General features: G+C 36.9%; 1 protein-coding gene and 2 long non-coding RNA genes across 7 annotated transcripts; all 3 read right to left on the minus strand.

Annotated features, from left to right (window-relative positions):
* Positions 1-7,663: 7,663 nt before the first annotated feature.
* LOC135120690 (queuine tRNA-ribosyltransferase-like) lies at positions 7,664-10,002 on the minus strand. 5 transcript variants are annotated; one of them, XM_064045032.1, is made up of 13 exons: positions 9,971-9,985; positions 9,834-9,913; positions 9,621-9,755; positions 9,510-9,561; positions 9,377-9,439; positions 9,301-9,328; positions 8,550-8,774; positions 8,406-8,490; positions 8,260-8,336; positions 8,085-8,206; positions 7,935-8,027; positions 7,796-7,877; positions 7,664-7,736 (listed from the first exon to the last, which is right to left on the minus strand). In XM_064045032.1, the coding sequence occupies exons 9-13, from the start codon at positions 8,305-8,307 to the stop codon at positions 7,686-7,688; spliced, it is 396 nt and encodes a 131-aa protein (XP_063901102.1). In that variant the 5' UTR covers positions 8,308-8,336; positions 8,406-8,490; positions 8,550-8,774; positions 9,301-9,328; positions 9,377-9,439; positions 9,510-9,561; positions 9,621-9,755; positions 9,834-9,913; positions 9,971-9,985; the 3' UTR covers positions 7,664-7,685. The 5 variants fall into 5 exon arrangements, 2 of the variants coding, with proteins under 2 accessions (XP_063901102.1, XP_063901103.1); XM_064045033.1 differs by having other exon boundaries at positions 9,301-9,439; XR_010278689.1 differs by lacking the exons at positions 7,664-7,736; positions 7,796-7,877 and having other exon boundaries at positions 7,964-8,035; positions 9,834-9,898; positions 9,971-10,002.
* A 7,789-nt stretch (positions 10,003-17,791) lies between these two features.
* LOC135120661 (uncharacterized) lies at positions 17,792-18,601 on the minus strand. Its single transcript, XR_010278681.1, has 3 exons — positions 18,374-18,601; positions 18,196-18,310; positions 17,792-17,847 (listed from the first exon to the last, which is right to left on the minus strand). It is a non-coding gene; the product is annotated as an uncharacterized LOC135120661 (long non-coding RNA).
* Positions 18,602-21,758: 3,157 nt separating this feature from the next.
* On the minus strand, positions 21,759-23,898 carry LOC135120685 (uncharacterized). The gene is made up of 3 exons (XR_010278686.1): positions 22,166-23,898; positions 22,005-22,091; positions 21,759-21,923 (listed from the first exon to the last, which is right to left on the minus strand). It is a non-coding gene; the product is annotated as an uncharacterized LOC135120685 (long non-coding RNA).
* Positions 23,899-27,927: the final 4,029 nt, after the last annotated feature.

The raw sequence follows: 27,927 nt of genomic DNA on the forward strand, positions 1-27,927 counted from the left end.
CTTTAGTCGATCTTTTTAAGCTTGCCTTACAGCTCTTTGGTAACCCAGAAATCGACTACGTAACTAAATGTAAGGTCCCTTTTTTAATAGTTTTCAGAGGGTCTACAGAATCGCTAAACTAACAGCGTTGGGATGCTTAAAACTTAAGCAAATTCATAAATTACTATTAATAATTATTCTAGAATTACACTATCACGAGAATTAGCTTAAAAATTGGCGATTAGGCTATATCGTTGTACACCGCGATAGGCTTTGTAAGAGGTAAGAAAGAGCGTGCACGAAACGATGATACTTTGATAATGGTAAATTTTTTTGTAGTGAGTTGACTCTGGACAAACAAATTTTTTTTCAATAAAAAATTATTATACTATAAGTATTCTCTTTTTTTTTTCTATTTTAGTAAAATAAATTAATTAGCGTTTTAGAGTGTTTTGTTCTACTAAAGTAAAATTCTTTTTAGTGATTTTTTAGAATAAACATACATACTTTAATCATAGGTTAAGATGAGTTGAATTTAATCAGTAGTATTGTGTGGATTAATGAATTAACAACCACAGTGTACCAATGGGTTGACCAGCCTACTAAGATTGTCTACTGTTAACTTGAACAGTGATACAAAAAACGTATTCACTAAGATCTTAGCTACTAACAAACAATTTTTTGTAATAAAGCACTGAGAAACTTTTTACACAGTCGGGAATTTTCAGGTTTCTACCTGATTAAAACTAACAACAGCTAAAAGTACCAGAAGTTCTTTAATTAATAACCTTCAAAATTTAAGCCAATTTAGGCGTCTAGAAAAAGTTGTGCTTTAATTATACTTATCAAATTTTCTTTTACTAATTTATTTTTACTTTCTTAGCAAAGTTATTGTTTATATATTTTTTTTCACTACTTTCTCTAATTACTGATATGTACATATCAATTTTATAGAATCTCGTCGAACGAATATACAATATTTTCCAAGTTTTTTAAAAAGCACGTTGGTTACTTTTGCTTCTACTTGTACGGCGTAGTTTGTACATGTATAAAAGTTTTTAATCTTTAACATCTAGTTTGCCTGTACTATTATAAATTTTTTTTTAATTATTTTTTAATAATTATAAGAGATTCCTCGTAATAAAGTTTGCAGACTTACGGATTTGGTATAAAAATTTTAATTTACTTGCAAATATTTCTTTATTTATAACTATGTTACATTATATAGCTGCTTATCAGGTGTAAATGTGTTTTAAGCCAAAGTACATTTTTTAAGGTCTTCTTTTAGCCACCCTGTGGTCTTATTTAGCTTCATTGTTTTTTTAACGTGCGAATCTCTGTATATATTACCGCTTTTGGCTTATATTTCTTCTATTTGCAATAATTTTCGAGTTTAACTAATTCCTTTCGTATCAAAAGCAATGGTTGTATACAGCTATTTTTAATTTTTGAGATAAAGCACTAATTTTCACCCGATTGTGTGTGCGGTTCTTTTATTCTATCTCGAGTCCTCATAATAAGTGCTAATATCACTTGACTTCACAGTTTTGTGGTAATAATATTAATAATTTAGTATATATATATGTAAAAAATTATTAAAAAAAACTTTAAATTTTTATTAATTATATAATTACAAATGACTTTTCCTAGTGCTAGATCGAGTCATAGATCGATAATTTCTTGAAATTTTTTCCTCTATGGAACATAAAAACTTGCTCTTAAAGCGCGACGTGCTCTATCCCATGACTCGTATATGAGCTTGGCTATCCGGTCATATAGGGCAAATTGTGTCGGAAGACAATAAAGTCAAGGCTCTCAATTAAAGGATAAATTCTGTTGTGGTTTTAAGGCTATAGGTACTATTTCGGAATTGATTCCTGATTATTCACAAGCAACCAACGGCTCAACGGTGGAGCCTTAAGTTAAACATAGTGCCAAGATATACCAGGTTTTCCTTTGAACCCTCCCTTTTCAATCTTTTTTTAAACTGTTAGACCGTGGACATGAGGCGAGCCAGGGCAAAAAATTCAACAAGCGATTAACAGCTAAAATTCCAAACAGAAAAAAGAACCCTTTGCTTTATTAATCAAAAACTTTACAAAAATTAAGTTTGAGATGGACGAACGCTCAAGATTTTTTTTTGCAAAAAGGTTGGTCCTAGGGGTTTGAATAGTTATTCGGAATTTTATAAAACGTAAGAAATTAAATTAAACGGACCAACCGATAAATATTTTACTAATTTATTCGCAATAAAGTACTGTTAAAAGTGGTCAAAATGTGTTAGAAGCATCTAGCTGAAACTCTTTTGCTAACTTAGTGTGAGCAGCAGCGTAATTTGAGACGAACACCTAATAACCAAAATTGGAGATATTCGGATTGATTAAGGGAGAAGTTGAAGCTTTCAAGGAAGATTTGCGAATCCAAAGAGAAGATATTAAGACACCAGGAGGCTTTGAAGTACTTGGGGCCCTCATTAGCGAACGATAAACTAAATTTTTTTTTAAGTGCGCGACGCAGTGGAAGAGCATTATAAAAATGTGGATGCGTCTAAGTTAAATGGTAAACCAAGATCTTCCGTTAAAGAAATGGTGGAAACCTTGAAATCATTAGCTCCTCCTCTGAAAGATAAAAAGTACAAAATATTTTAACGCTGAAGTATGTGCAGTAGTTTTAAGGGCGGAAAAACTCAGGAAGATCTGAGAACAGAAAGAATACGGTTATGAAAGTTTTAGAGGATAATAGTGTTTGTTAAAGTAGTGATATTAAATTTATTTACACTAGTAGAACAAAAAATTATAGTAGTAATGGTAGTAGATGTTGTAGAGGTGGAACTAGGAAAAGTTATAATATCGGCGATAACTCTTTTCGTAAGTATTATAAGTGTACAGAAAGCAGTTAGGACGGTGTCGTACATGGTATAAGCAAGTTCTTGTAGATTCAAGCGCAGAAAGCGGTTTCATTTGCTGTAAAGTTCGGGCTGGAAAGCTCTTATAAGAATATATAAAACTCAGATGTTTATATATATATTCTTTGGGAGGGGGCGGACTATCCATTACAACTATGATGTAGCCTCTGTTGAACTGTTACTAATCAGAGGAAGGCGAAGGTCAAACTGAACGTAGTTGACTATATATTTCCAAAGGGTGTGCTGTTACTTGGAAAACATGAAAAATTTGTCTTTAAACTTTATGAAACTTTACCATCATGCGATTTCCCTATAGAATAAGTCTTAGTAAAAAAATTGATAAGCAGCTAGTTTCTGAAAGTATAAAAGTTGGTGACCTAATATATAGTAAGTACCCAGACTGCAAAGTTTAAGGAGAAGAATGGAAAGGGCCTGCCCAAGTGATTGACATATTTGAACATGGGTAATATCGGTTAAAGTTAGCGAACAGTATAAATTAGAAATGGAAATCAAAAAAAAAACAAACGTGTTTAATATTATTTATAGCTAAAACTTGGGAAAATTGGGAAGAATTCACGTAAGTGAAACTGTTTAATAGTAATGATACGACTGAAACAGACAAAATTTACTTGCTTAAGTAACAGTTAAATCAAAAGGTAGGGCGGAGCTGGGCAGAATAGCTGCTGCCTTGGAAGTGGAGTAAAACATTAAAAATTATGATCTAATCCTTTCAGTGTACCAGAAGATGGGTTTTTTCTGGGCGTTGACTATAAAAACCTTTAACCCGAAGAAATCATATATATTAATAATATCTTAATTTTTGAATAATAGAGATGATAATATTTTAATATAGGTAAACAATCATAAGTTTTTATCATTACCATTCATTTATTTATTAACGACAGTGCCTAGGCTCGATCGAGTTAAAAAACTCCGAATGCTCGAGCTCTCAAACAGGAGTGATCTCAAATATAACACAAATAGCTTTCACGGTGTCACTACTTTCTTGACATTAAGGACTCGCGCTTACGCGCATCACGAATGGCTCCTCACCCATGGCTTGTAAATAAGGTCACTCGCCAGCAGGCGATTAGTGTGCTTGGCTAGCCTGTCGTAAAGGACGTTGGCATTACGTTGAAGACGACGTCTAAAGGGCCCAACTGATGGTTACTGGTGAAGGGCTGCATTCCCCACAAACCATGGCGCATTTGTCATCAAGCGCAGCAATTTATTCTGTCACACTTGTAATGCCGACGCTATTGCAGTAAACTCGTAGACCTAGGCAGCAGACGCGTATGTCCTTATTAACTGGAAGTAAGAAATATACTACTACCGTTTGTTTTGCAGAGGAAGCTTGCTCTTGCCGCATAGTAAAGGGTAAAGCGCCTTAATTGCTGCCTTAAACTTCGCCACTAGATAGTCCACGTGAGGCCGCCAAGAACATTTGTTGTCAGCGATGATTTCCAAGTATTTCGCTTGACAACACCACGGGGTCTTTACGCCAACAAGGGGACCCTCTTCTTAGAATTAAAAGCGCTTTGCTCTTCATCGCATTTATAGAAACTTTCCAATTACAAAACCAGTCAGCAAGGGCGTCAAGATAGCATAGCGCGGTGGGAGACTTCGACGAGGAGTAAAGACCGTATCATCGGCGCAGAGGACAATTCGTGTGTGTCGATTTGAAGGCAAGGGCAAGTCGCTTATATAAATTGCAAATAAAGAGGACAAAAGAAGGAATCCCTGAGTGGTCCCTGCGGTCAGAGATCGCAGCGGCGACTGTGCGCCTCCCGCGCGCCTACTGAAGATGCGGCCATTTAGATAAAACTTCAGCACTTTGTAAAGGTCATAAGGGGCGGATAACGAGCGCAGTTTTTGCAGCAGGCCTTCATGCCAAACTTGATCAAACGCTTTTTTAACGTCAAGGAAGACTGCGCCTGTGGCCTTCTTAAAGTTAAAAGCGCGAGGTGTTCCTTTCAGTTAAGCGGAGTAACTGCTGGGCCATCGAGTGCCCTTGCCGATATACAAATTGAAACTCCTTCTAGGCGTCCCGAGCATCAACCATCTCTCTTAGAGGGCGCAGTAAAACGGCCTCACCCACTTTGACCACCGCTCACTGGAGATTTATGGGTTGGTACTTGCTAGTTGCTGATTTCGGTTTAAGTGTCTTGGGCAGCATTATAACGGCCGCCATCTTCTATCGGATCGGAAAGGCGCCAAGAACCATCGCAGATTTTTACTAGCAGACACAGATAATTATCCTTGTTAATGGCAATTTCTTCAGCATCTCATTGGTGATACCATAGGGGCCAGGCGCTACGGCGAATACGCTAGAAGCTTGCCAACATTAACTAGCTCAAGTGATTCGTGAACATCGGGAAGGGGTAGGCTCAGTCAAGGGAGCACATCATTGGCAGTGAAGAGGGTAGCTGGCTTGTTTTTGGGTAGCAAGGAGGTTAACGAAAAGAGTAGCCTTATCTGCAGCGCTCTCGGCCACTATATTTCCCTTCACGAAGGGACGATAGTGGTGCGAATCCCCGATTTCTAATCTTTATAACAAATTTCCAAAGGAGGAGGAGCAATTGCTGTTACTTGATTCAGAGATATTGTGCAGCTTGGCCTCCCATTTATTGTTAAACTGGGCCATTAGCTTCTTTCTTATGCACCTGTGCGGTCGAATCAAGCGCAAGTTTGTCTTCGGCGCTCTGCGACATGGTCGCACGGATAAGATGTCGGCGTTGGCAGATAAGTGTTTTTAGTTCGTCCAGGGCGGTACGTTACTTCACGAATAATCGTGGCAGTAGTGTGAGCCATGTTCAGAGCGCTTTCGAATAAGGCGACAGCATCATCCAGCAGGGCGGGAGTAGAAGGTAATGACGTACACAGCGGGAGCATGACTCTCGTCCCAGTTGGTAAAAAATGCGGGTGATAGTCTTCGGTGTAATCTTCGTCACCTAATTCGAGAATAACTGGAAGATGATCGGAGGAAAGCTCGTGGAGCTCTCTCCTCGCTTTTGTGAGACGTATGTCTTAAGTATGTCTATATCCAATACGTCCATTGTGCCTGTCGCCGCCGAGTGTATTAGTTGCTGGGGACCTAGCATGCACAGCTCGTGCTCATTAGCATAGACCTCAAGGATGTGGTCATTCAGATGAAAGGGTCCTTGTAATTAAAATCTCCGCACAAAACAGAAGAGGAGTCACTCGCAAAGATGACGTCCAAATGGAAGGACGGTAGTAGATTCCGAGGGAATTTGTAAAAAGCGATCACAGCCACGGGCCCCTGGCCGACCGTACAAAGAAAAATTCCACTGCCCCGAGGCTTTGCAGAGTTGGCAGAGAAATCGAGTGATAAATGCTCAGTTTTACTAAGACAGCCACGACCTCGCCGCGTGCATCGATTTGGTCTTGGCGATACGTAACAAAGTTGCACAGGTTAAATGCGATGTTAGGAAGGAGGTAGTCTCGTTTGATAACGCACATATCAATTCTTTCACGTTGTAACAGCTCCTAGAACTCATGTTCCTTAATCTGAAAACCATTCGCATTCCAGAAAATAGTCGAATGTAATAACGCGCCTTTGGTTTAGAAAAGCATTGCAAAAACAGATTCTAATCCTGTCACAGTTTCAAGAATGCTAGATAAACCCGTCGTTAAAATTGCTAACACCTTCCGTGATGTCTGTGGTTGTTGCTGTTACTGATCAGTTTTCGTGAACAGTAGCTTTAGAAACTAACAGAATAGTGGACGGGACTTGATGAGGTTCTGTCCTCCAACGGGACGCGTAAGAGAACCCCGGAGTAACCGTGTTGTTTGTAGTAAGCACCGACGGAGTGGACTTAGCGAGTTGGTTGGCTACTTTCTGCGGATAGTACTTGCAGCTTTGATAATTAGCGGCCTGCGCTTCACCGCAATATTTGCATAAGTAGCAGGGCTATTTCTTGTTTTCGTGCATAGGACTGTCAAGTGGCCCATGCCACTTTCACGCATCGAAAGAACGCAGTGCAAAAGCTTGCGGAGATGCACAAAGTTCTGACAACGATGGCACTGGCCAACGCAATTACTCTTCCTATGTTCCTCCACTCGAATTTGATGAGGAATAGTCCTCAGTACTAACACCTTTTGTCTCTCAATTCAGTGTATACATATACCAAAACTAGTGGTGACGATTGCTTCTTCCGTTTGCCAATGGCGATGTTCTCCGTGTGCATTCGCGCAACTAGAAGGGGTGTGATGCCCTGAGCGCATTTGGTGGTGGTGTTGGTGAGCGGGGGGAGGGGTTGGTTGTATTGTTATACGAATGAACTGCAAGCTGAGTTTCTTCCATCTTCCATGTCTATTTACTGAACTTGCTACCTCTCTTTACATCAATGTAATGTTTTAAGGACTACAGTCAACTCGAGAGACTACGCGAGCAGGGGGTTCTAACTAACAATATATAAAATATTTTAATAAGATTGAAAAAGTTTTTTTACGTAGTATAAAATATTAAACACTGACGAAGCTATTAAAAAAATACATAGCATGATGAAAGTGTAGATATATATAAAAATGTGATTTAGATTTTCGTGTTAGTTACAACTCCTTCACACCAATAGTTGCTTAACAATACGAACAACAAAAAATAGGCATTCCAATGGCTCCTCGCTTTTTTTTTACTAGCGATGCAAAAGAAACTTAAAAATACGAGCGTCACAAAAAGAAGTTATAGAAATGCACATCTTCTACGCAAAAGACAAAGTAAATTTATTGACATTTTTTTTTATTAATAAAGTTGAGAGTAAATTTCTTTTTCAGTGCTTCACTATATTTCGTCGTTGAGGATCTTTTCCCTTAACTGGCTCATAAACGCGCACTGATTAATAAAAAAGTCAAAAAGAATATATTTAGAAACCGAAAAACAAAAGAAGAAACCATAAAGTGAACATTATGGATAGACGCGAGAGTCAATGCGGTGAGCTCGTTGGCCTTAAATAAGTGATGGACGTATGAGCGCCTGCAAGGACACCTTATTAGCCACCCATGTAACGACACCGATAAATATCAGACTTACGAGTGGTTCGCGCAAGTAAAACAAAGGCAGCCTCTTTCTATAGGTCCAAAATCATTTAGAAATGCCGTCGACTTTATATTGATGCAACCGTCTCTATCGGCCTTACAAAGTTTACGGAATATCGGATTGGCGGACAAGAGAGAGCAATACCGCACTAGCAGGCGACCGTGCCGAGCGAGCTTAGTAGGGAAGCTTGAGTCGTAAGTATCGATACCAAAGCCGACGGTGTTGGTGATGCAAAAGATATCTCCCACGCCCAGAAGATGACAGGGCTGGTACGTGAGTCCCAAGATCATTTTGTAAAATAAAAATCTCAGAGAAATACCTTATCACGCGGGAGCATTACTGACAGTCCACGCAAAAGTTTTATCATTTCTTCTTTAGTTTGACCTAAACTACCACCTTAAAAAAAAAATTATAAAAGTGCAAAACTTTATAAAAATTATATCTTTATAAAATAGTTAAGCTAACCTATAGAATGGCCATCAAAAGGCTCAGAACAAAGTAAATTTATACTTTTTTCTCTTAAAGATATATCCACGCCTCCGTGAATTACCTAAAAAAAAATTGAACGAAAAAAAGTTTAACTGACGAGCACCTTAAAGAAGACAATACCGAATAAATGGCTTGATTTTCAGGAGATTTCAAATGTTCTTTCAAAGAACGGATTTCCCAGCGGTGTGTTCGTTCAAAGGAGCTCAAAAGTTGATCACAAGAAGCAGCAACGCACGGCAGTTCGTCAAAAGATACAATAATGTCGCTTTTGATTTTCTTTTGTGCTTGAATCGAACTTTCCGGTGTTAAAAAAATGTGCGAACCGTTTCTGTCGCGCTAAAAGTTCTAATTATAAACAAAATTAAAAGGAGGAAGAGAGCGACCTGTACGAACGAAAAACTACGCCTTCCTCAGATATTTTAACAACTAAATTATTATTATATTTGACATTCTTAGAAGATTTCTTAAAACCTCCTTGAAAATTTAAAAAGTAAAACAGAAGTGACTTCAATAAAAATAAGATAACAATTTTATAGAAGGCGACGAATGCTGGGAAATAAGGTTAACTTCTCATAAAGAAACAACTCCATATAAAAACTAAATAATAGAACGATTAATATGGAGATTATAAATATTTATCACTAATCCTTGAGAAAAGTACAAGTTGTACTAATATATTTAAAATAAACTTTATTAAAAAGTACTATATTAAAAGATTTCTAGTAGCCAAAGAGTATTATAATACACTTGCAGATTTAAAAAAAACTAAAATCATTTGAAGGCATATAACAAATTTCAACTAAAAGATTAATATATAAAAATGTATAAAGTCCCAAAGGCCCACAAGCCAGCTTAACAAAAAAATACATACCTAAAGGTTCTCGTCGCAAAGAAAAAACCTAAAAGACCTACTAAATTATTTAACAAAAAAAGAGTATTTACTGAACCTGGAAACCACCACTATCAGTAATGATGGGTCCTTTATAATTCATAAATCTGTGAATACCACCCTTTAGTAGTAAATAAGGTATAAATAAATTATATAAGAAATCGGTATAAAAAAATTTAAAGCGCCATTACGGCTTGCTGAATGGTATCCACACCGGGATGAACCAGAAGATGAAAGGTGTTGCTAAACGTAAAGGATTACAGAAATGGAGATACAAAAGAGTTCTTGCAAAGGAAATTTACCAAAATAGTAACTCTAAATTAGTACTTAAAATTTGCTGAGAGGTAAGTCCTTTTACAGAAGCGTTTGTTCCAACACTGACAAAAGAAGGTGTATGTATATCGCCGTGTAAAGTACTAATTTTACCGACTCGTGCTCTACGACATTAAGAACAAAAAAAAATTTAGTATAAATTCAAGCAAAAAAAACAGCATAAAAACAGCATAAAAACGAACAGTGATTTTGATGACCGGTGAAGGATTTGAAATGAAAAGGCCTTTGGAAGAGTACCCATTATGTGCTATTTAATTAAAAGCTACAGGTTTTGCGAACGACAAGTAACGCTAATAAGCTAAATTTATATATAAATTACTTTGCGCCACTGAACAAGCTAAGTTTTCGAGTGACTACAAACCAAATCGATACGGTTTGCATAGTATTTACTGTATGAGGAAAGACCACATGTGATTATATAAGTGTGATTCGCACACCAGCTGCAGTCTTCTTTTTCTGTTAATTGTGCGGTGGGTTTGGTGCGCTTGGAGTCTGTAATGATCAAATAAATTTACAGTGCTTTCTAGTACTTCGACTTTCTTATATTATATCACTTTATTATCCATAATATACTTTATATTATCTATACATTACTTTTCTGTCTATATATACAAATTATCGAAGACTTATAGCTTGTGTAATAGTAATACAGAAACAGTTGTTATGCGTGTGCTAAAATTCCTACAGAAGTGAAGGCAGCTGCGGAACGCCAGTAGATTGCGTGGGAGACAGTTTGTGAGAGAGAGGGGTTTAAGAATTTTAAAAGACAGGTCCGTTTTTGGAGGGGGAAAAAATTACTAGAAAAGGTAAAATAAACCGTAAAAAAAAGGGATGTATATATTTGTTAATGATTAATGATTTTGGTCTTATAGAGAGTTTGAGTTATTGGTAGGTGAGAAATAGAAGATTTTATATTTATGCTGCTGAGTGAAGACAGATACATGGAAGATAAGGTATTACAGAGTAGTGAATTTAAACTTTTGTATAGGCGTAAGGAAGAAACGTCGTAACAGGTATTACTGATGTTAATAATGAAATAATACTTTACAATTCGTGATCAGGGAGAGTGTGACCTGTTAAACTAAGCAACTGACCCTAAGAATATATAATTTAAGTTGGCACTTGATAGTAAGAGTTTCATGGAATTGGAATCGCCTCAAGTGACTAGAGTTCAAAAACGTAAGGTGGTTATGAGAGAGCGTGGGAAGTTTTTGAAGCTCGGAAATGTTTAAACCTCCTATATGACTACGGATGAAATAATGGTCATGTATTAAAAAAACCAGTGTACAAGTATGCCAGTGAACAGAACACGTGAGTATTGAGCCTGAAATATCATTGGAAGTATGCAACGCACGACAAGACCTTAACAAGCATAGCAAAGAGAAGCTAATTGACTTTGGGCTAGAGGAAGCAGAATATTTTTTGTCTGACAACGCTAAAATTTTTTGACGACCAACTTATAAATTCTACTCTTGCCAGGCCGAAGCAGGATACGGCTAACAGTTCTTCCATTTCGATATGTGAAGAGTCTGTATGGATAGGGTTCCGATGAGTTAGGGATACACATGTTTAAGTCAATGATTTACAAAAGTTGATCGAGCATCGTAAGAGCTTAAGAAAATAAATTGAAATTGTTTTAAATAAAGAAGTCTTAATCTGTTTATAATCTTCTATAATAAACTATTTACTTAGTGGTCCTCTACACTACTAAGTTTTCTTACTAACTTAACCAGAAACGCGCTCTAGACCAACGCCAAGCTTCCATAATGAAGGCGCAAAGCCCTGACAAACACAAAAAAAATGGGGAGAATAAGATGGACAAGCTACACAAGTTTTATTTTTTTATTTAGTTACTTAAAAATAGGCGGTCGACTTGCACAGTGCTTTACTATCTCATCTCTAGTTATCCTTTCATTTAGTTTCTATTGTGCAAGAAAGTGCCTTGGGTCTAGAATCTACAAGATTTTAAGTCCGAGGCATCAGAGATTTTAGTACACTAGAAAAGGGAAGAAACCTTGCTAATAATTTAAGCTTTGACAATAACAGATGGATGGATACAGTGAGCTGTGCCCCTTAGAGTTATGTTAATCCTCCTATAAAGTAACAGGGCTTGAACGTCTAGTTTACGTTAAAGAAGACAGAGTGGCTTGTGGGGTTATAAACGTAAATGTTGGAAAAGCGCGTCTTTTTTATAAGGCTGTCAAAAAAGTAAAGTAAATGATTTACTGAGTTTAATTTTGAAATGAGTGAAGAGAGTAATAACGGATTTTCTACCATGTTGAAAATGCAAAGAAAAGGGGATAATAGATTTCCTAAGTCTTAAAATTCTGGTCAGTATACACCCAATAATATTTAAGCTACTAAAGCATCTAGTCGGCTTCTAGAAAAATGGCAGAAGTAAAGAAGAGGAACCATTAACTTTAATGTCCCGTAGAAAAAAGGTTATTAATACCTTCGGGGGAGTAAGTTTTAAAAGTAAGGTACAAATTTAAAATTGCTGTGCTAAGTTCACTCGCTATTCCTCATATTCGGGGTTGCTCAACTTTACTTTAATAAAGGCACATTAATCGCATCTTCCTTTCTTCCTCAGCTTTTCTTAACCCCAAAAATCTAAATTGCTGGCTTCAGTTTTTTTTTAAGTACTTACCGGAATTTCGATTTATCCACGCACATAATTAATTCACTTCAGGTAACTTACTACAAAAGCGTCTATAATTTTATTTTTGGGGAAGCTGAAAACCTCTTTTTGCACTGGTTATTTTGGTATCCTTCCGTTTTCCTTTTAAGCGTGCCAAATGAGTAGCTAACTAGTTTTTACAACCATAAATAACTTCTACCAAGTAAGTTTAAGAAGAACTTTTAACCGTTGTCTTTACACTTTCTTTGTTGATACTGTCCCCTTCAAAACTGCAGCGACGCTAATTTTTTTAAAGAAGCTCCCTTCTATAACTAGGCGTGAAGGAGTAACTCCTAGTTACCATTTTTGCTGGACTCTGGTTACCCCTTCCGTTTAGAAGTCTTTTAAATGAGGAATTACCACTAACTCTGTGGAAATTTTTTTTTTTGGCTGTAACCGCCGAGATGTGACTTTGGCCCGCCCACCTAACTTCTTAGAATTTGTGGTATTTATTTTACTTACTTTTTTAGCGACTTATTCAAAATATACTTAAACATTTGAGAAAACTTAAACTCCGAAAATTACATTTACTGACCTTATATTGCAGACCTTATATATATTATATACTTACCACATTTATTTTTTTAAATTTTTTTTTCTTCCTTTTAACCTTTATTTTTTAAAAAAAGTATTATTTATCTTTATATTAATTATGAGTCTGTCCTCTGAAGTAGAACTTCGAGCATTCATTACTAACTTGACTATTAATGAAGAACTCAGAAAAGAGTTAGGCTCTACACAGGCAAACTTCTTGAAAATACTATAAAATAAAGGGAAAAAGTAAGTCTAAAAGACGAAAGGAGCCTTTTGATGATACAACTAGCAACCACAATGTATTTTCCAGCCTTAAAATTTCTAGATCAATCTGATACTTCCGGAGTAGTACTGGAAGATAGCGAGATTCTAAAGGTTACTAAAAGCGAGTGTGGTCACAGGAAGAGAGCTAATATGAAGGATATTAGTAGTAGTAGCAATAACTTTATGACTAATTCCCATACTGTCGTCATTATTTATAATATAATAGTTAGCAACCACACTAATAGTAATAAAAATATATGCAGTAATAAAAATAGAAATATTGTTAATAGTAATGGTAGTAGTAAGTTCCCCCCTGACCCCCTGATCCCCATTAAGAGTGACGGCAAATTGAAATCAATAGAGACTCAGAGAAGCCACAAAAGCTCTACAAGACACAGTAGAGATAGAGATGGACAGCGCTTCTGACATTGTTTCTTTATTAAAAGAATGACCATCTACTGCAGAACTCCCCCTGAAAACTAGTAAACTTATAAAGAGAAAATCCTCCTATTACCCTTTGCGAAAAACAAAAGTGACCCTTGCTTGTACAACTTTTGCAATCCAACGGTGCCATGATCCCTAAGTCAAGGGAATAGGCGCCTTGGAAATAAAATATTTTCGACAACAGCTCAAGAATACCTTGCATTTATAGCGATATTGCGCAAGCAAGAATTACAACATTTTGCTATCACTTACTTGAACACAAGCCACAAATTTGTTAGTCGTAGAATTTATTGCGACCTTGATATCCCCCCCGTCGAGGTGAACCTGCACGCGCAATTATCACACCCCTCTGGGATGGCGAGCGGAATAACGTCATCACCACTAGTTTTGGTATATGTATACACTGAATTGAGAGACAAAAGGTGTTAGTACTGAGGACTATTCCTCATCAAATTCGAGTGGAGGAACATAGGAAGAGTAATTGCGTTGGCCAGTGCCATCGTTGTCAGAACTTTGTGCATCTCCGCAAGCTTTTGCACTGCGTTCTTTCGATGCGTGAAAGTGGCATGGGCCACTTGACAGTCCTATGCACGAAAACAAGAAATAGCCCTGCTACTTATGCAAATATTGCGGTGAAGCGCAGGCCGCTAATTATCAAAGCTGCAAGTACTATCCGCAGAAAGTAGCCAACCAACTCGCTAAGTCCACTCCGTCGGTGCTTACTACAAACAACACGGTTACTCCGGGGTTCTCTTACGCGTCCCGTTGGAGGACAGAACCTCATCAAGTCCCGTCCACTATTCTGTTAGTTTCTAAAGCTACTGTTCACGAAAACTGATCAGTAACAGCAACAACCACAGACATCACGGAAGGTGTTAGCAATTTTAACGACGGGTTTATCTAGCATTCTTGAAACTGTGACAGGATTAGAATCTGTTTTTGCAATGCTTTTCTAAACCAAAGGCGCGTTATTACATTCGACTATTTTCTGGAATGCGAATGGTTTTCAGATTAAGGAACATGAGTTCTAGGAGCTGTTACAACGTGAAAGAATTGATATGTGCGTTATCAAACGAGACTACCTCCTTCCTAACATCGCATTTAACCTGTGCAACTTTGTTACGTATCGCCAAGACCAAATCGATGCACGCGGCGAGGTCGTGGCTGTCTTAGTAAAACTGAGCATTTATCACTCGATTTCTCTGCCAACTCTGCAAAGCCTCGGGGCAGTGGAATTTTTCTTTGTACGGTCGGCCAGGGGCCCGTGGCTGTGATCGCTTTTTACAAATTCCCTCGGAATCTACTACCGTCCTTCCATTTGGACGTCATCTTTGCGAGTGACTCCTCTTCTGTTTTGTGCGGAGATTTTAATTACAAGGACCCTTTCATCTGAATGACCACATCCTTGAGGTCTATGCTAATGAGCACGAGCTGTGCATGCTAGGTCCCCAGCAACTAATACACTCGGCGGCGACAGGCACAATGGACGTATTGGATATAGACATACTTAAGACATACGTCTCACAAAAGCGAGGAGAGAGCTCCACGAGCTTTCCTCCGATCATCTTCCAGTTATTCTCGAATTAGGTGACGAAGATTACACCGAAGACTATCACCCGCATTTTTTACCAACTGGGACGAGAGTCATGCTCCCGCTGTGTACGTCATTACCTTCTACTCCCGCCCTGCTGGATGATGCTGTCGCCTTATTCGAAAGCGCTCTGAACATGGCTCACACTACTGCCACGATTATTCGTGAAGTAACGTACCGCCCTGGACGAACTAAAAACACTTATCTGCCAACGCCGACATCTTATCCGTGCGACCATGTCGCAGAGCGCCGAAGACAAACTTGCGCTTGATTCGACCGCACAGGTGCATAAGAAAGAAGCTAATGGCCCAGTTTAACAATAAATGGGAGGCCAAGCTGCACAATATCTCTGAATCAAGTAACAGCAATTGCTCCTCCTCCTTTGGAAATTTGTTATAAAGATTAGAAATCGGGGATTCGCACCACTATCGTCCCTTCGTGAAGGGAAATATAGTGGCCGAGAGCGCTGCAGATAAGGCTACTCTTTTCGTTAACCTCCTTGCTACCCAAAAACAAGCCAGCTACCCTCTTCACTGCCAATGATGTGCTCCCTTGACTGAGCCTACCCCTTCCCGATGTTCACGAATCACTTGAGCTAGTTAATGTTGGCAAGCTTCTAGCGTATTCGCCGTAGCGCCTGGCCCCTATGGTATCACCAATGAGATGCTGAAGAAATTGCCATTAACAAGGATAATTATCTGTGTCTGCTAGTAAAAATCTGCGATGGTTCTTGGCGCCTTTCCGATCCGATAGAAGATGGCGGCCGTTATAATGCTGCCCAAGACACTTAAACCGAAATCAGCAACTAGCAAGTACCAACCCATAAATCTCCAGTGAGCGGTGGTCAAAGTGGGTGAGGCCGTTTTACTGCGCCCTCTAAGAGAGATGGTTGATGCTCGGGACGCCTAGAAGGAGTTTCAATTTGTATATCGGCAAGGGCACTCGATGGCCCAGCAGTTACTCCGCTTAACTGAAAGGAACACCTCGCGCTTTTAACTTTAAGAAGGCCACAGGCGCAGTCTTCCTTGACGTTAAAAAAGCGTTTGATCAAGTTTGGCATGAAGGCCTGCTGCAAAAACTGCGCTCGTTATCCGCCCCTTATGACCTTTACAAAGTGCTGAAGTTTTATCTAAATGGCCGCATCTTCAGTAGGCGCGCGGGAGGCGCACAGTCGCCGCTGCGATCTCTGACCGCAGGGACCACTCAGGGATTCCTTCTTTTGTCCTCTTTATTTGCAATTTATATAAGCGACTTGCCCTTGCCTTCAAATCGACACACACGAATTGTCCTCTGCGCCGATGATACGGTCTTTACTCCTCGTCGAAGTCTCCCACCGCGCTATGCTATCTTGACGCCCTTGCTGACTGGTTTTGTAATTGGAAAGTTTCTATAAATGCGATGAAGAGCAAAGCGCTTTTAATTCTAAGAAGAGGGTCCCCTTGTTGGCGTAAAGACCCCGTGGTGTTGTCAAGCGAAATACTTGGAAATCATCGCTGACAACAAATGTTCTTGGCGGCCTCACGTGGACTATCTAGTGGCGAAGTTTAAGGCAGCAATTAAGGCGCTTTACCCTTTACTATGCGGCAAGAGCAAGCTTCCTCTGCAAAACAAACGGTAGTAGTATATTTCTTACTTCCAGTTAATAAGGACATACGCGTCTGCTGCCTAGGTCTACGAGTTTACTGCAATAGCGTCGGCATTACAAGTGTGACAGAATAAATTGCTGCGCTTGATGACAAATGCGCCATGGTTTGTGGGGAATGCAGCCCTTCACCAGTAACCATCAGTTGGGCCCTTTAGACGTCGTCTTCAACGTAATGCCAACGTCCTTTACGACAGGCTAGCCAAGCACACTAATCGCCTGCTGGCGAGTGACCTTATTTACAAGCCATGGGTGAGGAGCCATTCGTGATGCGCGTAAGCGCGAGTCCTTAATGTCAAGAAAGTAGTGACACCGTGAAAGCTATTTGTGTTATATTTGAGATCACTCCTGTTTGAGAGCTCGAGCATTCGGAGTTTTTTAACTCGATCGAGCCTAGGCACCGTCGTTAATAAAAATTAGTTTACTTGCAATTTTTTGCACTGCTTATTTATCTCCTTTAAAAAGTTTTCGTTACTAATGGTTGCAGCATAACTTTTCCAAATGATTTACGCACAGTATCGAGTCTTAGTTCTTCGTTTAGGGTGCTACGCCTATTATTTGCCATCCTCGATCCCGCTGCCCATACTCAGACGCAAAACCGTGCATCTTAGCCTCTTAACGACTACCTCATAGTTTTAAAGATAAGAAAAAGTAAGTAGACCTAAATTTGGCAACCTTTTCAGGATAACTTCTGTGCTAAAAACAGAAACTCTATTAGCCCAGGAGTGGTTATAGTTAGTAGCTAAATTATCTCACGTTTAAAAGAATTGCAAAAGATTGGTTTATAGTACAGATTAAAGAAGCTAAGTACCCCAGCATATAATAAAAATAAACATAATGAAACATTTCAACTTAATTACACTTTAAAAAAATGATCAAAAAAATTCTGTCGGCGTTTAGTACAGTAGGTAAACGGAGTAGAAAGAGTATATAGTTTATTTTAAACAAAGAACAGATTAATTAATAAGAAAATAAACAAACTTTTCACTGAAGATTCATTTTCTTCAACACGCTTTTAAGTTCATTTTTACTAAAATGGTTGATCTGCATAAAACAATAAATATATCAGCATCAATGCTATTAGAATGGCTCTATTATTATCTTATATACACGCAATACTTTTCGTCACCAATATAAGCTAATAATTATGTGCACTACTTTATAAAGTAGGTACTTTTTTTAAGTCGTCAATAAAGTAAAATAGGGGAATTAAATTACTATAAGAAGCAAACTAAGATTATTCGGGCTTGTACGTTCAAATTGTGACCTCTTAATTTGAACAAAGGGTATGTAGTCTACGAGTGTAATATTTATTAAGAATACTATTCTTTACACCAAGTATCAGTGTTGGGTTTGATTTAAAACTAAATAACCGTATCTAATAAAAAGTACCTTCTCGAATACTGTTGTTTTATGAACCTCAGGTAAAGGGGCCCTTCCAGTTATCCAGCTGTATATATCCCAGTCATTCTCGCTAAGCAACCTATCTAAATCGTTTAACTCCTCCCTTAAAAATAAAGTAGTTTTATATAAAACAATTAAGTATCGTTATGATTATAAGAAACAGTACTCGTTCAACTCGGGGATTTTGGTGTCACAAAAATTTGATAACAGCAAACTGGACTCAAGAATGCCTCTATATTTGCCTTGATATTTCAATCGTTTTCTCTTTATATCCACAGTTTCATTTGATCGCGCCACATTTTTAGTGAAAGATAACTCATCAATATCTTCTTGTTTGTTAATAAAATCATGCATTAAGGCTTCAACCCTAAAACTGTAAGTGCAACGACATTTGAACTGGTAAAAAGAGCGAACGAAGCGGAGGACCAGCATGATGGCGTTAACATTAATACTAAATATGTTACTCGTCATACACCTAAACCTTCACTATAACCCCCAAATGACCCCTGCAGGCATGATGAAAAAAAATAAATTTTCACCCTATAAATTATTACTTAAAAATGCTCAACCGCATTTAAAAACTTATTTCACAAGGTGAAAGTTTACTTATTTTTTAACGTCTATTTTTAATTGTCTCATCTTGATTGTTAGTAGATATAAAATTTTCTTTTATAGTTCCAGGCTATCAGGCGCTTTATCAACTTGACAAAAGACAGAGAGTTTTTCGTCTTGGTAACTACTCTGTAACCCCTTATAGTTTACTGGTTACTATGTTTATCACTTGTTGCCTAGTTTCAATTTGCGTGTAGGTTTCTGCAACTTGACCCTAAACGACAGGCTCGGGCTCTGAAACAACCTCTGCTAAGTTTGAGTACTATGTTCTGACGGATTAGCCAGCAATCAACAAAATATGAAGAGGTGGTAAATTTAGTTAACAGTGAACGTAAAACAAATGTCTTTTAATCCAAAGAGTTTTGCCCGTTAAAGGGTTGATGTATAAATATAAACCTATTGTGGGTAAATATTTTTGGAGGCAGTTATTAGGAGGCCACCATGCTAACTTCGCTATAGCTACCACATTATTAAGAAATTTTTAAAAATAAACATTTACCCAGGTCTCACAAAGGCTATATACATTTAGCTAACCCTGCACTGACCAAGAGACATCATGGATTTTTCTTAACTCGTATCAGATGTTTTAAAAAAATTTTGCTATAACACAAAAATAAATTAACTTTTAAATGCAGTTAAGGGATGAGTGTGAAAGCACAATACTTAATAATTATAAAGTATGTGGCCGGTGCTGTTCTACACAGGGGGCTTAAGAGCAAATTAATTATTAGTGCCTCTAAGCTTTGGCTAACGCCATATTAAATTTGGAATAAATTATACTTTACTTTATTGTTTAACCCTGTAAGACAAACTTAACTAAATTAAATGGCCCGGAAAGTAAGGCAGTCATAGTTGAGAATCAACCGCTCCCATAGCATATACTAATATTTTTATAACCAATTAAAGCTAACATCTATTTAATTGTAATATTTAGTCGCTAATTATAATTAAATATAGTTTTAGTGGCTAATTAAAAAAATTTACAGATAGTTAAATACTTTAATTTTACATCTACTCTAAATAAATAAATTAAATTGACAGAAAATAATAAAAAAACTTCCTACTTGTACAGATACGTAAATGTAGGAAACTCAATAAAATTGTCTCCTCGAGATACATATGAATTTAGGCGTGGTGGAGTTTAAATCGAGTGTAAAGCATACGCCACCAAAGATTTGCTCCGTGCTCTCCTTTTGTTGTACATCCTTGAAAGGTTATTTATGTCCTGATTTATTTATCTATTTTATACTTATACATATTATATACAAGTCTGATATGGTGCTAACAAGTTTATCCTTTATTGTTCACTAGGTTTTTTTATTATTACATTTTCTATCCAGCAAGTTTAATTAAAATACGAAAATGTGATGGGATAGTAAAAATAAACGAGCTCTTTCCACTAGATCAACTTATACCCACTTTAAAGAAAAACTTTCATACTCTTCATATTTTATATTTATTTCTCTGCACTTGTAATACAATAATTTTACTTTTTTTACGCATTTGTTGACTACGATGCTATTTTAAAGACCATTGACAGAGAATAAAAAAATATGACTGGTAATATAGGTTAAGTTAACTCCAAATGTAAGAAGCGGAACCTTTTAAATTAATTTTTCGCGATAACTACTACCAATATTTCAGAATGACTAAAACATTATAATATTATTGTCCTTAGAGTGTATACTAAAGGCTTTTAAGTTACCATTTTTATTGGGGTGGTGGCTAAAGAAAAGTTTAGTCTAAGGTTTAGTATATGTCTTTATTTCGTGCTCTTAAGGTGGCTTTGACCTCTAAAAAACGAGTGCGAGACAATCTAGTAAGGCTGGTTTTTACTCTGTTACTTTTTTTTACCTTTATACAGAGCTATTGACTACTTAATAGACGCGCAAAGGAACAACAAAGAGTAAAAATAAAATTAAAAATTTCCGAGTTATAATGATTACAGGTATCAGCTTTACATCATTTGTATGTCATCTTAAGCTTTAATGAGGCGGTTACGTTCAAACAAGTTCTACAATCATAATATAATTACTTTTTAAAAAAAGAGGTTTGAAAGACACAATATATAGAGTAAAACTTATATAAAATTATTGCTTATAATATGTGTTAAGTGAAAGGCTGAAGCTGTTAGGTTATATACATTTTCATGAAACCTTCATCAAGTACAGGTATATAGGATGAGCACACGCAAAGGGCACCTCGAAAACAATGCGCAGATAAACAAAATTAAATGATGGAGAAATCAATTCATTATAATCATAAATATTGCCTAATTATGGCAATTTGCGCTCATAATCATGTACTGGGATCTTTTTATTTAAACTTTCTAACCCTTCACAATTAATAACGCTTATCGAAGAGTTTGTTCTTAAGTTTTATAAATATTCTTCTTGCGATAAATTTTGTAAACAAGTTGGCTAGTATCTCGTTGCTGCAACAATATTTTATACATATGTTCTTTTCGGTTAAAACCTTTTTTTTTATGTAGTGGTATTTTAAATTGCTATCTCTAGAGAGTAGCCCGCCTGCATCCCGGGAGCGGTTCGTGCCAACACATTACCCCACGAGCCACACTGCTTGGTCAAACGCTATAGTCTCTCTGGATACACAGTTTTCCCAGGAGTTAATTACTATCGGTGTGATAAATAGCGCATGCCATCTTAATAAAGGCCTTCGCCTGTTGCTAAAGCTTTTTCAGTTACTCCACGTACATACTCTTAGATATTTAAATATTTTTTGAGTAGTGGTTGTCTTCATGAAAACCTGCTCCAGAGTTAAGAATATATTTGGAATGTCTTTTATTTGTCTTAAAAGCTAAATTTAAGTATGTTTTTATTTTGCAGCGGAATTCGTAGTGTCAGTTACCCCTTGTTTTTAAAAAAACATTCCTTTTTATAATAACTAGGGTTAATGAATTTTTGACATTTTATTTTAGAAGATTTAACAAATCGAAAAAAATGAACGCCGAAGAGGTGTGTAAAAAGCAACTTGATGACAAAGTTGGAAATTACTACGCTCCAACATATTAGTAACCACGCCCGTTCACAAAGAGGCAACCGGGTCCAGACCCAAAGCACCTCGTCCTCCGACTCTCCCACAGACTAAGAGTTAAAAACAGGTAATTAATGAATTATCGTTGAACTAAATCTTTGGTGTGAATGTAGTTGTGACGAAGATGAAACCTTGAGAGGCATTATGCGCAAACTAATTAGTAGTGGACACGAAGAGATGTAGAAAATAAGTAGAATTATTTCTCGCGAGTAAGTCTCCTAATATGCCGTAATTAAAATGCTGCATTTGAAGCTGCGGAATTAAAGACAAAGCAATGCAAACAATCTCTCACCTTTGCGAAAGAGAAAAGAGGAAAGTGGTTCATGAAGACGCTTTAATATTTCTAAACCCCTCCACGTATACCATTCCCAGGTCGTTACCTTCATTGATGAAAATGGGATAGAGGCTCAAGAAGAATTTCCGCGAGCACCGACGGTTGTTGTCAACGGGTTCGGAGGTTACTTGGCTTTATTTTTAAACTGGGATGCTGTGTATGGGAAAATGCTCCACCAGAGACCCGGAAATCTGTTGGAGCGGCGTTTGTAAAAGTTGGCTGATAAATTAGCATACTACGCAATCCCGGATTGGGAAACCAACCTCGACTCCACCGCTAAGGAGTATAGGCGTCAAGAAATAGACTTAATTGAAGCAATGAGTCTCCCTATCCAATAAAGATATCTGATGACTTGATGACTTAAAAGAGCCTCTAAGAAATTTTATATAGAAAAGCCGTAATATTATGTGCTTCATGCCTATAAGAGCCATGACTGGAGCAGCGAAGCCATGTGAATAGAGGAAAGCTTCAAAAACACATATTATTGGAATCCTCACTTATGAGTGAAATTCGTGAAATCCATTCCCTTATTGCGTTTTATGGGGCCATGGGGGATTACAAGCTTTCTGGTGCCTAGCTACCCTTTTCATTCCTCATTATCGCGTTAGGGACATGGCTTTGACCTTAGATGGGGTAATTACTACCCCTATTGGTTACATGTGTTATTGGTAGCCAAGCAAGGGCTTTGGAGATTCAGGCCAGGAAAGTGCACTAATTATTTCCCAAAGGGTCATATCGTAATGTACCAGTGTATAGTTTTCGAAAGATCACCAGCACCGGGAAGTTCGCTCGTGCAGCTGGTTACTCTAAAAAGTACAGATCCCCCCAAGAAGCGATATGAGCCTTTGGGAATGTGGGAATGGAAGCACCACACTGTGACAGTTAAGGAGGGCTCATGGCTAACCAGGTGCTTTTGCACTTGTAGATTCATCGGGATAATATGCAAATTGTTTTAGTTGAAAACCCTTAAGCTGGGCAAGATTGCAGAAAAATGTTAATATTGCGAGATTTAGAGTTATCCTTCTTCTTTTCGAACTTTGATGTTGCTTCCCGCTCACATTACCTCTCAGAACGATTGCAAATAACTTGCCAAACCTCTGCCATTTCACTGGTGCAAAGTATGATATTATGAATCTTCCGCATTTCATAAATTTATCTATTTTAAGTAATACTTAGTTAAGTTCGCCTAGGAGAGCAAAATAAAAACGAGCTGTTTTTATATATTTTCTAAAAATTTTAAAATCCATAGTTGTGTTACTTTTTACGCTCAAGTAAGTTATCAAATTTTATCTGGAAGGGAGGCTATAATTTCGCTTGTATCAAATTTTCTATCCATCAGTTACTTTTTAAGAGTTACTCTAACGGCAGGAATTTCTATGTTAAATTATTTCAAGTCCTTCCTTGACCCTTTTACTTTGTTCAACTTGTAATTTTTCTTCATCATTCGACGTTGGGTCATACAGAGCATTTAGAGTTTCCTACTGTCAAGGGGTAAAACTCAACCTATATTTTCCAGTTTAGATAATCGTCAATCGCTTTTTTTAGTTTTTTCATGTATGCTGCAAATCAGGGTGTTAACTTAGTCGGTAAAGTTTGGACTACTAATTGCTTGTTAGGGTATAAAAACCTTTCAACGTTGACTTGAAGTCTCTGAGTCTTTTCAAACGAGTAAAAGTATATCAAAGTACACGTACAAGACAAACAAACAAAAAAAACCGCAGAGAAAAAATGAACGCAACTCACTATTGGAAAATAGAAACTATTATTTACAAAAATAAGTGGATAAATAAATCTTACTGTAAACATAAATTGCCTACTTATGACAATTTGCGTGGATAATTATGTTAATGCATTGGTAGCTATTAACATAATATCTAATGAAAATTATGATAGGGGCGCCTGCTATGTAATCGGCATATATTGTAGTTTAACAACACCATCAGAATTAAATATAATAAAAATATAATAAAATCAAAATTAAATATTATAAAAAATATAAACAATAACATAATAATAACATTATAATAACAATGAAGGAAAACAAAGTTGAACCTCCGCATCAACATCACCTCACTTAGTGCTGTTGCCTTATAAAAATTCAAAACTTTTAACCTTTTTTTTTAATAATTAAAAAGAGTGCTTTTGACCTGTATAAAAGATACAGGGACTTGTTCTCTTATCTCGTTGCTTGCGCGTGTCCTGTGCGTACTTTAACATCTTTAAGATCTTATCTTAACTTTTGTGCAGAATGCGCGTAGACAACCTTAGTTATCTCTGCGGCCACAGCGATTTAGACGTCGGTCATCATTTAAAGATCCTTTTAAGCACCTGTGTGTAGGTTGGTGCTACGAATGGTAGCATTATGCAATCTAGTTGTTTCTTTTGCATTTGACCGTTGGTTTGAAACTAACTTATAAGCCTTCGCGTTTTCAGTGTACATTCTTTAACGGAGCCACGTTTGCTTTTCACCGCCGGGACGTTATCGTAAAGCGCACGAAAAAGATCGTGCTTACATATTCAAATTCGCGATTACAGACGCCTCGTGCCTCTAAGCTTCCCGATGGTTTCGATCTAGGTAAGGTGAAAGGTTGTCATTTATTGGCGGAGCACATGCTTAATGTAGGTTCATTCCCCTTTGGTCATGTCACCCCCTACCGTAAAAAGGCTTACTTATGATCTTGAACTATTGTAGTTCACTAATGATTTAGGTATTAACAAAACCTTTAGACCCTGATTATGGTACCTTCCTTTAGGAGCTAATGGACACAGGGTTCACATGTGCAGCGGAAATTTAGCAAAGAAAAAACGCATCTATGTACAGTAAATAACTGTTGGGATTAAGGTCCATAAATAAAACAAAGGAAACATTTTAATGAAAATATTAATCAATACCAAAAGAGTAATTAAATATAAGTTCATAAAAGTACTTGAATTAGATGACATATCTAATACAGTGCTTCTGATATTGTTGATTTCCCAGGTTTTTTAAGTTGTCAAAAAACAAAGTAAACATGATGTAGGTTCGTCGAAACGGTAAAAGATTATGTAATGATTTATTTGATAGTTTTAACCACCTGAAAAGCACAACATCACCACCATTTCACACACTAAATGAAATGAAAAGTCATGCTCCCGACAAAGTAGCCCTCACTATACCTGGTAACTTGACCTAAATGTAATCAAACAAACGAAAAAATATGGTTTTTAATTAGTTTAAAAAGATAAGTATATATATATAAATATATATTAAAGGGCAACTCAAATACAAGAAACAGCTGGGCATAAACTGAACTATAAAAAAAAACAGAAAAGCACTAAAATAAAAAAATACAAAATAGAAAAACTATTATATTAGGCTTGGATAAATAAAGTCTGAAGGGAGTACAAAATTAACTCTTTAACAGGGGAAATTTCTTCCTTCTCCATTTTTTCGTATGTATCTATTACTAACCGCCCTATTAACTCTTTTTATGGTCCGGACTATAAGCTCTTTGTAAAGATGTGCATGAGTGATAAACCACGAAGCGTTTGTAAACATATTTCAGCCCTAGGGGGAGTGCAGTACTTCAAATAGGAGAGGCATAGTATCTTTAAACTGGACTGATAATCGTTTGGTACATTAATAATACAATTTAAAAGAACTTAACAAATAGTAAACCCACTTTATGGAAAGAACCTCCCAACTGGAAGGCATTAATTTGACTGGGTTTTTCAAGGAATTGGCTCCCATGCAACTAATACTGCGATGCTTAGAAAACAGTACTCCCTTGCTGCCAGCCTTCTTGCACACTCTCTTAATGATACGGCTTCAAGCCATCCATTTACCACCAAAATTTCACATAAAGCGTATAAGTCGCTTCTTTCAAAATATGAGAGAACGTCGCCCCAAGACCTTCTTTACCTAAATCATAAACTGTGGCGCTTGAATCTCTCATTACCCAAGTGTATAGGGATCCGCAGACAATGGGAGGAGGAGTGCATTACAGTACTTTGCATTATGCAATGGAGACTGCGGACAACCTAACACCTGAGCCTTCATATACAGGGCACTATTACGGTCATTCAATAAGGAATTAAGATGGTTACTCTGGTTGACAATGAATACTGTGCTTGCCACTGGGATGGGACGCGAGAGGAAAGTGTGAATGAGAAGAGGAAGATCAAATGGCATGTATTCGGCTTGTGACAAAAGTTTTTCGAGGCGCTGTCCGAGGTGATCGAGATCAGGGCGCAACCAAGCATAATTTCTGCCGAAATACGGGCGATTCTGATCTAATAAATCTTTTGTTGTATCTTTTGGGGTTTGTGGTATGGAATTCCTCCGTGCAATAGTTTAGTTAAAAGGCAATTCTTATCGACAATGCACAAGCTTTAGTATACTTAATGACCATACGTTTTTTTAGATCTACTTCTAGTCAATAATCGATAATGAATGCCAGGGACTTTTATGCTTGCATCCCTTGGAGTATTTAAAATTTTGATCTAAAACTGAAAACTTATTGCTGTAAGAAGCTTAAAGTTAAGAAACTTTACAGCAGTGGCTTTGACGTACACTTCAGCAAAATATCACTAAAGCTATAATCAGTAATGGTTTGGGTTGTACCCAGTGTAATAAAGTATCACTTATGAGAACTTAATAACTACTTTAGTTACGTACGTACTATCGTTGCTGTTTAGCGTAAACAGGAGTAATACCGTCGATAACCTGCATACCTTTTAGAGTAATTAGTAACAGGTTATAGAGAATTAAAATAGATTGACTAATTTACTTTTAATTTTGGTATTTTAATAAGAAAGAAGTTTTGGGCAAAGTTGAAAGAAAATTTATGGAAATTTTTTTTGTTTCATAAGAGCAAATGAGAAAAGTGCTATTTTTTTCCCGTTATCATAACCAAATAAAGAAATTTCACTTAAGAATTTTTTGTTTAAAAAAGTCAAATATTATAGGTAATTTTAAGTTTGTTAATAAAGAAGAAGCCAGAAACTATTGCTACTTAGCGTAGCTGAGAATAAAAGAAGGGCGTAGGTTATATGCGTTGCGTTTTTTACTTTAAAGACTAGCCAAGAAACATTAAAATTTGCAGTCGCCTATTCGTAGGATCAAGTTATCATAAGCTTAAATATTTTATGTTGGAACAGATACTAAAATACTTGTAGTAACTCACCAACTCGACAACTCTATCTTTCTGGGTGTAATGCGTAACAATTTTGTGAAAGGCAAGCTTTTTGTCTGTCAATTCCATCTAAATTACGGCCTTAAGAACTAGTCTAGCCGGGCTTACCAAGATTGGGAAAAAAGTAGATTGCACTACAAGAATTATTATAACAGTTAAAAAACGTTTCTAACGGCATATAATTATATTTTACTGGAGTGCATTGTTGCTATATATAAATGTTCAAGCATAACTTTCTCAAGTTAATAAAAGAATATGAAAATAAATAATTAAACTTATCTTAATCCGTGTAAAATATCTAGTTTAACTAGTTAAGTTAGCGTTTACTTGCTTATTCCCTAGACCACTCTTGAATGCAGCTAGTCCTCTAGACCAACTTAAAACTAAAACACTGAAAAAAAACGAGCCCCCATGTTCTGTTAATAATACAGGTTTATATACTATGATAACAATGCAATTACTATATAATTATCTAAACTTTATAAAGCTATCCTCAATGAATCAAATTTATAAATCCGTGCTGTAAGATGATCAAATTCTAAACGC

Source organism: Zophobas morio, unplaced genomic scaffold, assembly GCF_036711695.1.
Source record: "Zophobas morio isolate AGI-343-1 ecotype UQ-CSIRO unplaced genomic scaffold, CSIRO_AGI_Zmor_V1 ptg000407l, whole genome shotgun sequence".
NCBI classification, from domain to species: Eukaryota; Metazoa; Arthropoda; class Insecta; order Coleoptera; family Tenebrionidae; genus Zophobas; species Zophobas morio.

Coding starts and splice junctions, on each gene's coding strand:
- LOC135120690 (XM_064045032.1), bottom strand. CDS start 8,307: ATGATAAAACTTTTGCGTGGACTGTCAGTAATGCTCCCGCGTGATAAG. Junction 8,207..8,259: donor TAATGCTCCCGCGTGATAAG/GTATTTCTCTGA, acceptor CTCACGTACCAG/CCCTGTCATCTTCTGGGCGT. Junction 7,878..7,934: donor TTTACTTGCGCGAACCACTC/GTAAGTCTGATA, acceptor GTGTCCTTGCAG/GCGCTCATACGTCCATCACT.